The sequence below is a fragment of the Hermetia illucens genome, chromosome 6, assembly GCF_905115235.1.
Source record: "Hermetia illucens chromosome 6, iHerIll2.2.curated.20191125, whole genome shotgun sequence".
In the NCBI taxonomy this organism is placed as follows: Eukaryota; Metazoa; Arthropoda; class Insecta; order Diptera; family Stratiomyidae; genus Hermetia; species Hermetia illucens.
Window position 1 is genome coordinate 36,958,478 of NC_051854.1, and position 15,639 is coordinate 36,974,116.

General features: G+C 42.4%; 1 protein-coding gene across 2 annotated transcripts in view; it reads left to right on the top strand.

The window, feature by feature from the left end:
* Positions 1 to 14,026, top strand: part of LOC119660155 — a 49,248-nt gene extending 35,222 nt beyond the window's left edge. For both annotated transcript variants that reach the window (XM_038068560.1, XM_038068559.1), the window contains exons 2-5: positions 1,435 to 1,839; positions 1,895 to 2,071; positions 9,347 to 9,461; positions 12,522 to 14,026. In XM_038068560.1, coding sequence (XP_037924488.1) covers positions 1,764 to 1,839; positions 1,895 to 2,071; positions 9,347 to 9,461; positions 12,522 to 12,663 — 510 coding nt within the window. In that variant the 5' untranslated portion in view covers positions 1,435 to 1,763 and the 3' untranslated portion in view covers positions 12,664 to 14,026. The remainder of the gene's footprint in view (positions 1 to 1,434; positions 1,840 to 1,894; positions 2,072 to 9,346; positions 9,462 to 12,521) is intronic.
* Positions 14,027 to 15,639: the final 1,613 nt, after the last annotated feature.

Genomic DNA, 15,639 nt, shown 5'->3' on the forward strand with positions numbered 1-15,639 from the left:
ACGGGCTCCTTCCCTACTTGGCTGTTAAAATCCCCAAGTATGATTTTGATATCATATCTGGGACAGGCTTCGAGGGTTCGTTCTACTGCCTCGTAGAAGATATCCTTCTCCGACTCTGCAGTCTCCTCCGTAGGGGCGTGAACGTTTATGAGACTTATATTTCTAAACTTGCCTCGCAAGCGCGGTGTGCATAGCCATTCGCTTATGTTTTCAAAGCCGATTACAGCAGGTTTAATTTTTTGGCTGACTAAGAAACCTACTCCGAGTACATGGTTTACTGGATGACCGCTATGATATATGGTGTAGTGGCTCTTCTCCAGGAAACCGGTCCCTGCCCATCGCGTCTCTTTAAACGCTGTTATATCAGCCCTATATTGGGACAGGGTATCGGCTAGCTGCACATCAACTTCATCTCTGTACAGGGAGCGCACGTTCCATGAGAAAATGCGCAAATCGTTATTCCGTTGTCGTTGCCGGGTCCGTCGTTTTAAAATCCGTCCTGTCCGAGGCTCCTGTTGTCGCTTCGTAACAAGTTGTTTTCCGTGTAGGGTTATCAGCCCTACCCAACCCCCAACCTGGAGGACCAGTTGGTACAATTTGTGCCGTTTTTAGGCGCGGGAGACTCGCCTTCATTCTTCTCCGTCTGCAGCTTTTCGTTACGAAAGAGCTCCCAGCGGTCACCACGTGGAGGTGGAGATAGGGTTTGGTAGTAGCGCTGTTGGTGTTGGTTCAGCAGGCATTTTCATGCTAAATGATCATTACCCCAGAAAAACTAGAAAGGGAGGGGTTTTTATCTATTTGAAGGCACTTAAATTTTTAATATTGACCTGTTATAGTTTTTTCTTTTTCAACAACAGATGAAGTTGATGATATGGCTGCCACCTGCCCATTCCTCTTGATAGATGGGTCCAGACCCCTATGTTATAGGGTGGGTCTTGGTTTTTTTCGTTGGTTGTCATCTACTGTTGTTTCTATGCTTGTGACTTCCATCTTCACCTGTAGCTGCTGGGAAAGAAGCTGCTAGTAACTCAAATTAAATCAACGAATTTTTCATTTCTTTGACTCCGTCGTAGATTGGCCATGAGAGTCGATACCTTAGGCCCTTAGTGGACATTTTCCTGACCCCAAAAAATTGCTTTCAACCTGAGAATATTTTTTTAAAAGGTGTGACTGTACCCTGAGAGTATTGTAGTGTTACCTGATTCGCCTTGCCTGGCTATTTATGTTGATAGCTACTTTTGCATTTCATCCACGGATGAATTAAAATTTATGAATTTGTGGAAATGTTGGATTTCAGAATAGAAGGTAATCAATTCCGCTCAATAAGCGATTCTATAGTTCGAATTTCCTCTGACACTGAGGAACTCTAAATCGACTTATAATGAACTATATACACAGGTGATTCAAAATCCCCATCTGTTCCTCTCATTTCAGATTCGAAATATGTAACTGACCAGCAATAAATCATCACCTACCAATGAATGATGTTCGTAAAAACAAATAGGCCTACTCACATTTTAAAGTCAATAACGCTAGCGAAGTAGTTTACTACCGACCAACGGATATTTTTATACAATGAACTTACAAAACCTTGTTAAAACAACAATGGCAGCAATAATATAGAAAACTAGCCAAGGTGCAGTAGGAAACCAACTGTATTGTACATAAGCTGATTGTTAACAAATTGGAATCAATTAATTTTTGATGGTACTACTATAATTAGGATTTTACAAGAACAGGACATTCGAATAGGAAACTACGAAATGTTTCTACGTATTGTTCAGCATATCCAAAATTTAGGCCTTATTATAGCGATATTTGTGATTTTCGTGAAAGAAGGTGAGTTTGTCGTTTTGAAACAAGTTTACATTATCCTGAATGGGGTTATTTTCAGCCTATTGCATAGATTGTTTCAAATGCGTGTCGTTTAATGGCGCTAACAAAGCTTGTGATGATCCATTTCATAACAATTACTCAACAGCGATTTTAGAGTCGCCTTGCATGGGAGGACGTAAAGGACGAGATGGCCTATTTCCAGCTACGGCCTGCATTAAAATTGCGGGTTATTATGGTATGTATGAGTTCAAATTTAAATCTTGCATGTAAAGTACTTGTACATATGGTGCAGTGTTAGCTTTCCAAATTCAAGTAGATTCTTTTCGAGGTTGTCCATTCTTTCTCATATAATTTTCCCGCTTATTTGGGTGTACTAGGATCAAAATTTGCAATGTGCACAAGTCATCCGATTGCTGCTCCATATTTATCAAAATGCATGGCATTTAGAGAAAAGTAAGCTTCGTTCAGCAATCGAATGATAGTCTTAAGGACAAATTTCCAATATCCACGTATGATAGACGTAGACATAATTAAAATGGACCGCATGATTCCGCAAGGTACCAACATAAATCCTAAATGTCTAAAGGAGTACGCCCACTGAGACTGACACAACACGATAGTTTTGCTCACCTCCACTGCCAGTTATTGATAGAGTGACCTTAAGAGCTAACTTTTTCGAAATGACTCATTAACTAGATTTCAGAAACTTTGCGAAAATTCATGGGTCGTGTACCAAATCCCGCAGTCAACTATCTGCAAGGACTTGTTTCCGCCTGAGCTGCAAGTCCCTCGAATCTTCGTGCATATGTAGATATCCGAACCTGTGAAACTGAGGTCAAAAAAGAAAGCTAACTGGCTCAAATCTCGACAGAAACTTACCAGCCTCATAATAACGAAAAATTTCAGAGCCATCAATAAATTCGGAAACTAAGGCCATAACTCTAAATTACAGTCAACAAGGCGAAGTCTTACCATGATGTTACCGCTGAAGAACCAGGCTAACTTAGCACCGCCTCCTGCAAAAGTTTCTAAATCATTTTGAACATTGGTGCCTACACTTTTCAGCCTGATGAGTAGATATTCCAAACTATATATGAATTATAAAGGGCTGAGGGTCTGAGGATCGAAGTCGATGGGGAACGGCCAAAAGACCGACCGAATTAACAGTGACTTGGTACACTGGATGTTGATTTGAAAACCCAGTTCAGACCTATAGCCACCGAAAACGGCCCAATCGTTTAGGACCAGCAGACCCCACTATTAAAGAAGAAGAAGCAGAGAATCCCTAATTCCATCATAACACCTATTTAAATCCACATAATTTTTCTCAGAAATTTTACTTCTCTATTAAATATTAAAATCCTACTTAATGAACAATCCAAAAATAATGAGCCACCACTCCTTCCACCAGTCCTTCATTATGTTATGTAATTCTATCATTCATCAAGGGGTACGAATTCCACTCAATATACATATAGCAAGTGGCGGCATTTTTTATTGAGTTTAAAATGGGAGGGGGCTCCCAATGCATGTAAAAAGGAAGTGTACATTTTTTTTCAAAGAGTGTGGTTGTGCGGGGTATCCAAGGAAAGGCGTCAATGAGTACTTTTCGAAGCTGATAATATTTTTGATGATGGGTGAAACATAGGGGGGCGAGCGCTCAAAATGTGTACCCCAAAAAGTGTAACAGGTCTCGTCTCAGAACATATCCATCCGAAAAATCTAAAAAAGCCCAGCCCTCAAAGTGCATCCTATTCCAATTTCTGCCTAAATAAAGTTAATAATAGTATATTGCCAAATGCCTTAAATTCATCCTAAAAGTACAAAATTTGTTAGGCTTATAAATAATAAGTAATAATAATAGTACACAATTTTGGAAAGTTTGACAAAAATCCAACTATTATTAACAAAGTCATAGAAGGTTGAAATTGTGTATTTTACATGAATTTATCGCACTGTAGGACATTTTTGACGTCATTATCATATAAAGTGAACTCATATGAAAGGCGGAATTGGAGTTTAGAAATATATATGTATATCAAGGAATATTTTGAATTAAGAGATATGGGATATGGAAAAACATGAAAAGAAAATTTCCCACACAAGATGAACACAAAATCTGTATATAAGCTTCCGGTATTCTGACTTATTTAGTGACAGTATTCGTATCATTATTTTGAGTCTGTGCAAATTCGTCCACCCTCATGATGACTCACTAGCTAAGATTGACCTTAGAATCCAAACTAATAGGTTTGACCCAAAGACTAATCTAAATAGCGATGGCTTGATACATTGAATGGCGTTTTAAGTGTCTGTCAACTCAACAGATCGAGCTGATGACTGAAAGAAACCAAATGGAGCGAAAAATAAGAGATTGAATCACGGATTTTTTTAATGACAACCTCTGGAATGCTACTTAAGATTATTTGAGCGATGGCTCGGTGGATAGAGTGCTAGACTGTCGTAAGGAAGGTTCAAATCTCACTTGCATCGTGACTGTTCCCTCGACGATTACCTACCTTGTCGTGGTGAGGGAGCTCAGTAAGGAAGATCCTCCAGAAACGGGAGGTGACACCTGAAGCCAAGCGGTAATCAAAACCCCAAGCCAAGGTGTGACTACCGTGCCGAGGGCTGAATGGTCACAGGGGTTAAGATGTGGCCGTAAACGGTGAACTCTGGGTACCAGGCGACCCCCAGTTTCAACTAGCCTTGTCTCGGCAAAAAGGAGCTCTGCCGAGATCGACTTACTTTCCCCGGAAAAATTGAGGCCATGGCAGCCAACTATGAAGAAACAAAAAAACAAAAATATAAACCTATAAAGCAAACACTATTAAACTTCGATCGCGACGATCCAACCCCGAGTGAAGGGGCAACCCTGAGCTCATCGATGGAGAACCTCAGTCTAAACTCAGATTCCCCACTTATTCAAGTGGGAACCAATTCAATTGTATGACGACTCTAATCCATCCGGCTACGATACTAAGCAGTGCGAACAGCTTAGGAGGAAACTCCTCCTAGCTGTAAGGACTGCGTCCGCGCAAGGCATTAAGCTTTGCTTTGAGTCGGTAGGTGTATACCGTAAAATGTTACAGCTGAACTTTGCCGACGAAGACACGAACGAGTGGCTCAGGCAGTACTGCTCCTCCCTTAATGATGTGTGGGAGGGTGCGCGACTAACCTTGAAAAGGGTCTCTGAGTTTCCATCGATCAAAAAGTGTTTTCTCTGGCTTCCAGAAGAAGAGCGAAATGGCGTTGGGGTTCTGGAACAACTTGGTGTACAGAACAATCTTAACACTTCCACCTGGTTGCTGCTAGGCAGCAAAACAGGAGAGAGGACCGATAGGCCGGGAACTTTTCTCATTATCGGCGTTCCCGAACCTGATGTTAAGAAGGTTCGGGAAAAATCGGGTTGCCGGTTCTACTATGGGCTGGGGACCGTCACGTTACAAGTGTCGGCTCCTAAAACCATTGAAGGGGACATGCAGCCCCGGCATCTACACCTGAAACGTAGATGAGGTGCCACATTTCCCAAGTAAATTTGCAGCATTGTAAAGCGGCGACTGCACTTATCAGTCGTCGGATCAATAGCTGCAAGATATTTATGTACCCCATACAAGAACCGTGGGTTGTTGGTGGGGCAGTCAGGGGCCTAAACTTCCAACATGCTGACCTATTGTATGCCAATGGAAGCGATCGACCCCGCACCTGCATGGTAGTCTCCAAAGACTTCCAGGCTAACCTGGTTAACGACCTATGTGATGGCGACACCACATCGGCTAAGCTAACCGTAAAAAGTCAACAGGGAGATAAAGAGATACTATGGTGCTCTGCATATTTCCCCTACGACGCAGAAGACGTTCCCAGTGGAACATTCATCAGAGCTATCCAATATGCCAAAAGTAGAGGCATGGGGGTAATAGCAGGATGTGATATCAACGCTCACCACATATGCTGGGGAAGTTCGAACATCAATGCAAGAGGATCGAGACTACTGGAGTATCTAGTAGGAACCGATTTGCAGATCCTAAATGTGGGTAATGAACGCATTTTCTTCAACGTGGTCAGGCGCGAGGTCATCGACATCATGGTGGCATCTCCTGACATTGCGGCTCTGATCGGAGAGTGGAGAGTATCAAACGATATCACACTCTCGGATCACAGACGCATTGATTTCGTTATGGGCATGGATCCACCTCCACCCACTCCATTTCGGCATCCGAGGAACACAGATTGGGTAATGTATCAAACAGAATTAAGCGCCCGAATCACGATCCCTGGGAAGCGCATCAAATCCATTACTGGAATTGAGAAGACAACCCAGATGATCACAACTAGCATGAGAGAAGCTTTCGAAAAAAGCTGTCCACTCAAGATGCCAAAGAAGGGTAAAACACCATGGTGGAACTCGGATTTGGCAAAACAGAGGAGAACGCAAGGATGCTCCTCAATCGTGCTCTGAAGGGTGAATCAAGCACTAGCTGGAATCGCTATAAAGAGGCACAGAAGGCTCTAAAGAAGAGCATAAGATCGGCCAAACGATCATCTTGGAAACGCTTTTGCGAAGAGACTAACTCTCTTGAGGCAACCTCAAAGCTGAAGCGGATTCTGGTTAAAGAACATAGCCAGAAACTGGGTTATTTACGTTTACAGAATGGGAAGTACACAGAAAGCGATGAAGAAACGGCAAATCATTTGCTTGAAGTACACTTCCCAGGCAGCTTCCAAAATCTAATCTCGGGACCAACAGGTGCATACAGCGCTCAACCGAGAGACTGGAATCTGGCATGCAAAGTAGTATCACTGGAGCGAGTGAAATGGGCATTTAATTCGTTCCATAGATACAAGTCTGCAGGTCCGGATGGCATCATCCCTGCGCTAGTAATAGAAGGAATGGATGCCATGGGTCTACATATTCGGAATATATATCGCGCATGCCTAGCACACGCTTATTTTCCAATTAAATGGCGGGATGTGAAGGTGTTGTTCATTCCCAAACCAGGAAAACCCACCTACATAGACGCAAAAAACTTTCGACCGATCAGCCTAACGTCCTTTCTGCTAAAAGGACTAGAAAGACTAGTAGATCGGTTCATAAGGGACACACACATTCCTAAGTGGCCACTTCACCATAGGCAACACGTCTACCAGAAAGACAAATCCACGGAGACAGCCCTCCATGAACTTACGGCAAAAATTGAAAAGGCGATGTCCAAAAAGAATACGCCTTAGGCGCATTCATGGACATCGAAGGTGCCTTCAATTATGCCTCATTCGCGGCAATTTGTGATGCGGCAAGACAGCATGGAATCGAACCGCTGCTAATCAGTTGGATCTTTCACATGCTAGAGTGGTGAAAAACCCACACATCGGTCGGCCAGAAGTCTATTGAAGCAGGATGTCTCAGGGGCTGCCCACAGGGAGGGGTTCTCTCTCCACTGTTATGGCTCTTGGTAATGGATACCCTGCTGTGGCTCCTGGAGGACAAAAAAGTCTTCGCGCAAGCATTTGCGGACGACCTATCCGTAATAATTACCGGCAAGTTAGGTAAGACCTGGGGACTTCCACCTAAACGGATACACTGGATGTATACATCCATAATAAAACCCATTTTGATGGATGCATTCATCGTCTGGTGGCCAAGACTGAACTTTGCTAACAGCAGGAAGCTGCTAACGGAAGTATTACTGGAGCAATGAGTACTACGCCGACTGCGGCACTTGAAGCTATCCTAAATTTACCCCCAATTCACTTGGAGGTGAAACGGAAAGCAGCAAACGACGCATATAGGCTCGATACCATTGGGGCGTGGAAAGGCGGCCAATCCAACGGGCATGCGTCTATATGGAAATTCATTGAAAAACATCCGGTAGCCCTGATGCCGACCGATCATATGGTTTCCAGATTCGTCTTTGAAAAGACATATACTGTCGTAATCACCGAAAGAGAAGAATGGTCGACAAGTGGCCATGAGTCTTTTCAGATTACAGACCTAATAATCTTCACCGACGGGTCAGTCATGGAGGATGGATCAGGTGCAGGGGTGTTCTCGGAGAATCCGATTATAGAACTGGCCCGACCTCTCAGAAAAATGACGACCATATTCCAGGCGGAGATATATGCCATTTCATTGGCAGCAGAAGAATGTCTGCGACAAAATTGGAGGGGTCGCACCATTCGAATCTGTTCCGACAGTCGGGCGGCATTATCAGCGCTAAATGGCAACAACATATCAAGCCAGTTGGTGTGGAGTTGTCATCAGGTGCTGCTGAAACTTGGCCGACTGAACGAAACATTCCTGATGTGGGTGCCGGGGCACTCTAACATCGCCGGCAATGAGGAGGCTGACAGACTAGCTCGCCGAGGGTCTGGATCCACAATGGTGGGGACAGAACCAGCTCTTGGAATCCGACCATCTACTTTCAAGTCTACTCTGAAGAGTGAAATTGCAAGGATTCACGCAACCGAGTGGAAAAATTTGGACTCTTGCCGGCAAGCGAAAATCCTTGTGAAGGAGGCTAGAGCCGCTAGAGCGGCATTTTTGTTGTCTCTTAAGAAGTCGGACATGAAAACCCTAGTAGGGCTTTTGACGGGACACTGCCCCTTAAACTACCATATGGAAAAGATTGGGGTAGTGGTTTCGGCTGTGTGCAGCCAATGTGAGGAGGAGGAGGAGACGGCCCTGCACTTTTTATGCAGCTGCCCGGCATCCTCAGATCTCAGACGAAGACACCTTGGCAAGGTTTTCTTCAATGAAGAATCTGCACACTCTCTGCCTCTGGAGAATGTTCTCAGATTCGCTAAAGCCTGCGAACACCGTAGGCGGGAAGCTATTGAATAGGCAACTACGGGGATAGTACAATGGGCCTAATAATGGCCTGAGTGTTCGGGGCTGCGGCTCCCCCCAGTTAACTAAACTAACTAACTAACTGCATCGTGACTGTATGTTTGGATAGCAGTCGACTCAGCAGAATGAAGCCCCCTCAAATGCTTCAACACTCAGATCTGATTAGATTGTGACACAAGGGGTTCATTATACATTGTGTAATGGTTGATGATTGGTAACCCAGATTTAAATCCTCCTTTCCGTCAAGGATGTTCACAGTCTTTGTGTTGTCCAGCATTATTGGCCGTGATAATGAATAAGAACCCTCCAATAAGGAACCCTCCAAAAAGGATGTATAAACCGTAGGATAATTGGACAACAAAAAGGCTATCTAAGTATTTTATTTCTCACAAAATAATGATAATTAATATGAAATGCGAAGGGAAGGGATATTAATCACGAACAAGTAGCTTGGGAACAAAATGTCTTAGAATCATATATGTTTGTGCATGAGTAGGTAGTACAGATCGACTTGAGTTAAATATGGACTGCAGATTTTTGTGGTCTTTCCTAAACTGTTTTTTAGTTTTGACTGGTCTTGCTTCTCTAAATATTGAAAGCTATAAACATACATTAAAAAATACTTACAGGATGTGATACCTTATTTTAATTTTCTGATTTTTTTAGATGATACTGGAGAGACCATAACTGTTCGAGGCTGCGCACTTGATAGTGGGACGCTGACGACAGATACGGAAATTATCCGGATGTCTCATTGTGGAAGATTTTATTACGACGACAGGTAATATATATATTGAATGTCAATTATAGTTTGTCTCGGTGGACGTAGGAATGTAGGTCAGTCTTCCAGTTTTTCCTTTGTTATTAATTTATTCGCGATTTGATTTTATTTTTTGAGACAGAGTTTCAATTTCATTATCACCAGATTTAATGCTTTAAAAGTGATGAACTTACTGTAGCGGGATAAACACTAAGAGGGACAAAAACGTTAGTAATATAACCGAGTTTCAAACGCACCAACCCCGCTTAACGATTTGCGCACAAAGTTATTCATTGCTGCCCCTACAGCTTCTGCAGATCTGCCACTTCTGCTCATACGGAAATCTTGGAAATCCGGCACCTTTCCCAAAGAGTGGAGAAAGGGGAATATCAATTGAAGGAATATCTACGTGCTCCCTGCTGTCTCAAAGATAATAGAGAAAATAATCCTGGAATGTGTAACGATCAGAGTCCAGCGTTGTATCACCTTGGCGCCAACACGGTCACCAAAGCTATCGACCAACCAAACTCCCCTAACAGGTTTGCCAGTCGTGAACACCTACTGCGCGAGATAATATGTAGAACCGGACGGCGCGTGCTGGAGCTAACCCGAATGCAGTTCGGCGAGATGAGGGCCGGGGTTCTTGGCTCTTAAATATTATCACTGTGTCAGAGCCCAGAGATTTTACTCACGTGCCTAGACTCAAGACTAAAAAACTAAACCAACTCGGGATAAACTACTCTAATAGAGACGTGAAGTCTCGATACGGGTCGATACCACCAAAAATTTCTTCACAAAGGGAGTTAAACTGGCCTAATAAGGGAGGGAACTAAAATCACAAATAAATGCTTACGCGCGCGGGATTAACAGGGAAGGACTAGCCCTGAGTCAACTCTGGTACCTACGCGACGAGCGGCCCCCGTCTTCCTTTCTTCTTCCACCCCAACCTCATTTTTCCCCACCTGCCGCTTCAAACATAATGGGGGAAATCCCATTATATGGGAGGACTCACGCCTTCCTGGGGACGGCTAGAGCAATAACAACGTCGGTTGTAGTGACTTGTAGTGACTACTACTTATATATTATCTTTAAACTATTTTTTTTTTCTTTGTAAATATTTATATATAAAAGTTCTTAACAATAGGAAAAGTGCTATAACTGTGCAACGGTAAAATATAGACTATCCATTCCAGGGACCAATTTTCTTGGCTAATATTCAGTGAAACCAGGAATTTAGAGTGCGAGATACCCGATAAATAATACCATTCCAGATAAAATCAATTTTAAGTGATTATCACATAACTCTTGAAATTTTTCTGATGTAAGCTTATATAAGTATTAGCAACGCACCGGAGAATATTTAGTGCCAAAAGATAGCACATACATCGCCATTAATTCGTTAGGTCACAGAAAGTTGAAGAAATTATGGGTGTTTGTGAAGTACAGAGGCCAATACAAAGCGGGAAATTTTTGCGCTCGATTTAGATATTTACTCGGTTTATATATATGTCGTCTATTCTTGCACATGGTGATTGCAATCACGACTCCAAAATAGGTAACGACCACTAGGATCACACATGAGCATAGCAAATTTGAGTATTACCTGAGTCCTCCGCTTGTCAAACAGCGTTGTTGTTTGCTTACCACCAAATTGTTTCTTTTCTGTACGGCGCGTCCCCTACCTGGCCTCTATGTCGTCCCCGCCTTGATTGCTCAACCGGTCCGCTAATGGGCTGGTTTCTCGTTCCACGAACTCGCTTTTCGGCCCTGAAAAACGTCCAACTCTCCGATTTTCCAACTGCCCGCCGATTTCGCTGTATTCAAACTTTTCATGGCACTCTTTTGAGTAGAGTTCCGCACGTTCGCGACGCGTTTTTCGGATCACGAAGGAGCTCGCCGGAGATTAGTTATAAAACTTGCGAAGGAAAACATGTCTATCTCACGCCATCATCTTTTAATCTCCCCCCATTCTTCTTCCTTTCTCCTCTAACCGCCCCCCCCCCCCCTCACCGAGCAGTGCAGCCACAAGGATAAATTTCTTTTCCGTGGCCGAAGTTGAAGTTGAACCTGAAATTTCAAATTGATTCTCCAAACCTCGAAAGCGGGCAACAGAGCAAGCTGGTTTCCTTTTCACATCCTTCTTCACTGGTTACATAAAACTCCTGTTTTTTTCCTTCACCTGCTTTTCATTGATTTCGACAGCGTGAACAGGGAGAACATTCTAGAGAAACTAATCGCTATTATCTGACCGACATATAATGGCCAAAAATATCAGATGCCGCGCCGAAATAAATCTCAGAACAATTTGAGGTGCAAATCAGAGTCCACCAGGGTTACATCTTGTCACTGATTTTATTTGTCCTTGTTATTGGTGACGTTTATCATGTTGCCTAGTTCGGAGGACGTGGATGGGTTCAATGCATTATGACCTTTTTCCTCAGGCACGTTAACTACGCTCTTGATGTCTGTTTGCTTCCTCACCGGGCAAATGGCTCTGGGTTTGGAAAGAGAGGCAAGTAGGGTCGGAGTGAAGATAAACACTAACAAAATTAAGGTTGTGTCTACCTGACGGGTCATTGCACTCTTCCTATCTGCATTACTGGGCAGACCATTGAAGGCTTTGATCAATTTTTTTATCTAAGGGACATGGTTTCTGCGGAGCGGAGCCAGTTACCCGCGAGCATTGTGATCACCAGGCGGAAGTGGCAATGAATGGGTCAGCCATTAAAGAGGCGCGACAATCCCATTGCTGGCTACGACATGCAGTCGAACCGACTCTCCGAAAATGGCCGATGAGTAGGTCGTCGCAAGAGCGCTTGGTGCAGAATAATAGAGGAGGAGTGCGGGCGTCTCGGGAAGTCCTGGAAAGAATTGAAGCGCTTTCAGCGAATCGTGAACGATGACGCGTAGACGAGGTTGACGCGGTATACCCCAACAATGGGTCAATGGCAAACTATATACTTAAACCCAATTTTTCAAAGCTTTACTAACTATAAAAACCCTAAACAAATATGTATATCATATAAATACACAATAGTAACAATATATGATCATTTGAAGTATATAAAATTTATTTTACAGATATGTCCACGGTTGCCTTCAAAGCTGCAACGATGCTGATGCCTGCAATGCATCCGAAAGGAGTGTGAAGATGCCAATAATGCTGCAGATGCTCGGAGCAATGCTTCTCCTATTGTTATTACCGTCGGCCATTAGCAGATAACAGAACAAATGCAGAGAAAAGTACGCCAATAATATACTATCCATAACATGTTTACAATAATTCTACATAACACCATGCTAAATATTAAAGATGCTAAGAAAGCGGATTCGCCGCTATGATTTTTACTGAGCTAACAACCAAAAACAGGAGACAGGGACCGATCAAAATCAAACATAAACGGAATTGTTGGTTCCGAATTGATTTACAAACTCAATCAAAAGGAGATCAAAATACACCATGTTAACTAAATGCATCACATTAATTACCTTATAAGGTTTTCGATAAGAAACATAGCACACGTATTACGTAGAGAAGATTGCTTTCTAGATGCCTGGTAAGTTAACAACCTCTGCCCAAGCAGCAAAATTATTAGTAACTAGGCTACCGTCAATATACTCCATTTGAACTTAGGCAAGAACAACGGTTTTGATCAATTATTACCACTTAAAAATCAATTATTGTCATCTAGATATTAAAACGCATTGTTACATACATATCTTTTCAAATTGTTTACATAGATAAATCAGAAGAAAATGAGAACGTTCAAATATTTTTGGGGAACTCGTACAAAGCCGGCATTTAAAATTAACTTAATAGAAAACGTCCTTTCGCTTGTCTTCTTTTGTATCTAAAACTTACAAAGTTTGGTTGGAATTGGAATGTTCTGCAAACGATGGATGAACGGACGAACATGATCTGTGGCCCACGTTATATAATACATCGACAATTTTCGAAAAATAATTCTTTTGACAACGATTTATTATAAGTAGTATTTTAAAAGCTCGTATTCTCCCTGATTTTCGTATAAGTCTTGCTATTTCGGCCTCAATAAAACTTTCAGGATTTGATAGATATACAAATTAATTCATCTCATCGAGTAGTATAGAAGTTCTTGGTTCTCGAATTATCATTTGATAATAACGATGACTTTTTGCGTATTTGTCCTCATTTGAAAATGTGGCAACAATCAATCTCAAAACAAAACCATGCGGTTCCAGAAGTCAGACCATGATAATATAACTAAAGTCAGCAAAATTGATAATAGACATCAGATATTCCAAATGATTCCGATTCGTTTACATCATAGTTTGTCCTGCCTGGCGATTCTCCCCCGGGAAAGTAAAGGGCGTGGCATTTGTCTTGAGAGACATTGTGATAAATGCCATAGAATACATTATATTTACGGAAACATAATCACATAGTCGAGTTATATCACAACCTTAGGAATGCAAAATTAAGAGTTAGGCACACTCCTCATTAATAATAATTGAAAATATGAATACCAAAATGTATCTCAAAACAGTTTATTTATTAATATTTAAAAACAGGAATTTATAATATGTTTATAATAAACGATTGATGAAAAAAGGTTAAAAGATTGAATGTTATTGACTTCATGCTTTGAAGTTGTCACATATCCTTTGCCCATACCCCCACAATTCATTTTGTATGGTATCTCGTGTCACGGTCATCTATTTCAATTTTTATAGTCTGACCATGCGATTTTCATCTTCTCTATTCATTCAAAGATGTTTTTATTATTTTTTATTTATTTATTATTTATTTTACTATGTAATCCCTGTTGTACAGTATTATTTTCATCAGCTGAATCAGCCCCTACGTTCGTGGGACCGAGAAGAAGCGAAGTAATTGACCTAACAATCTGTACCCCAAAATTGTTAGAGTTGATTACACACTGGCGAGTGCTAGACGAGGTCTCACTGTCAGATCACCGATATCTAGAATTCAATCTGACTATGACTATTGCGGGCGAACAGTCTGCAGTACAAAGACGGAACCCTAGGAAAACGGATTTGGCAAAGTTCAATGAACTTCTTGGCAATAAAGTACAGTTCCCTAGGTGACTAAGGACTCCTTTGGTGCTGGAAGATGAATTGAAAACTTTGAACGGCACACTTTTAGAGTGCTATGAAGAGGCTTGTCCTATTTCCCGAGGCCAAAGCGGTAAAACGGTTCCTTGGTGGAACCGAGAACTGCAAAAACTCAGGAAATCAACCAGGCGACTTCTAAATCGTCCTTGCAAAAGTAACAAGAACGAAGACTGGTTAAATTTCAGGAACTCACAACGTGAATATAAGAGGCTCGTGAGGTGCTCGAAACGAGACTCCTTTAGAGCGTACTGTGAGGAACTGGAAGGCGAAAGGGAGACGTCAAGGCTGTGCAGAGTCCTCAAAAGGGATGAGTCGGCCAAGTTGGATTCTCTTAGAAAACCCGACGGTACTTTCACGAGCTCCAGACTGGACTCAGTACAGACCCTCCTGGAAGTACACCACCCGGGAGAACGGGTGAGAGAAGTGGTAGGGGGAGAATTGACGGTTCTTGCAACCTCTTCAACACGCAAGTGTTGCAAGGGGAACTGGAACACTGCGAAAGCGGTTGTTACCCATGAAAAGGTGAGAGCTGCCATACTGTCCTTTGAACATTTCAAAGCACCTGGCATGGATGGCATCTATCCGGCAATGCTAAAGGAGGGTATGGAGCATTTAGAGCAACCTCTAAGAAATATTTTTCGAAGATGTCTTGCTCTGGGCTACTTGCCTTCTTCTTGGCAACAGGATAAGGTAGTTTTCATACCGAAACCTGGGAAAGATGACTATTCTAATCCAAAGAACTTCAGACAGGTCAGCTTGACTTCATTCTTGCTGAAAGGTTTGGAGAGACTGGTGGAGCGTCACATTCGTGGAAACGCACTTAGGTCACACCCGCTTAGTGAAAACCAACATGCTTACCAACGTGGAAAGTCCTGTGAGTCTGCTCTTCATTCTTTGGTCACAAGTATAGAGGATGCAACTTTGAATGGTGAGTATGCGATGGGGATGTTCGTGGACATTGAAGGGGCTTTTGACTGTGCGCCTTTTCAAAAACTTTGTGATGCCGCCAGAGCGCAAGTTTCGTAGCGAGCGGGTGCATCGAACAAAAAAAAAGAACTAAACAATTTGTGGACAAATTATAGTT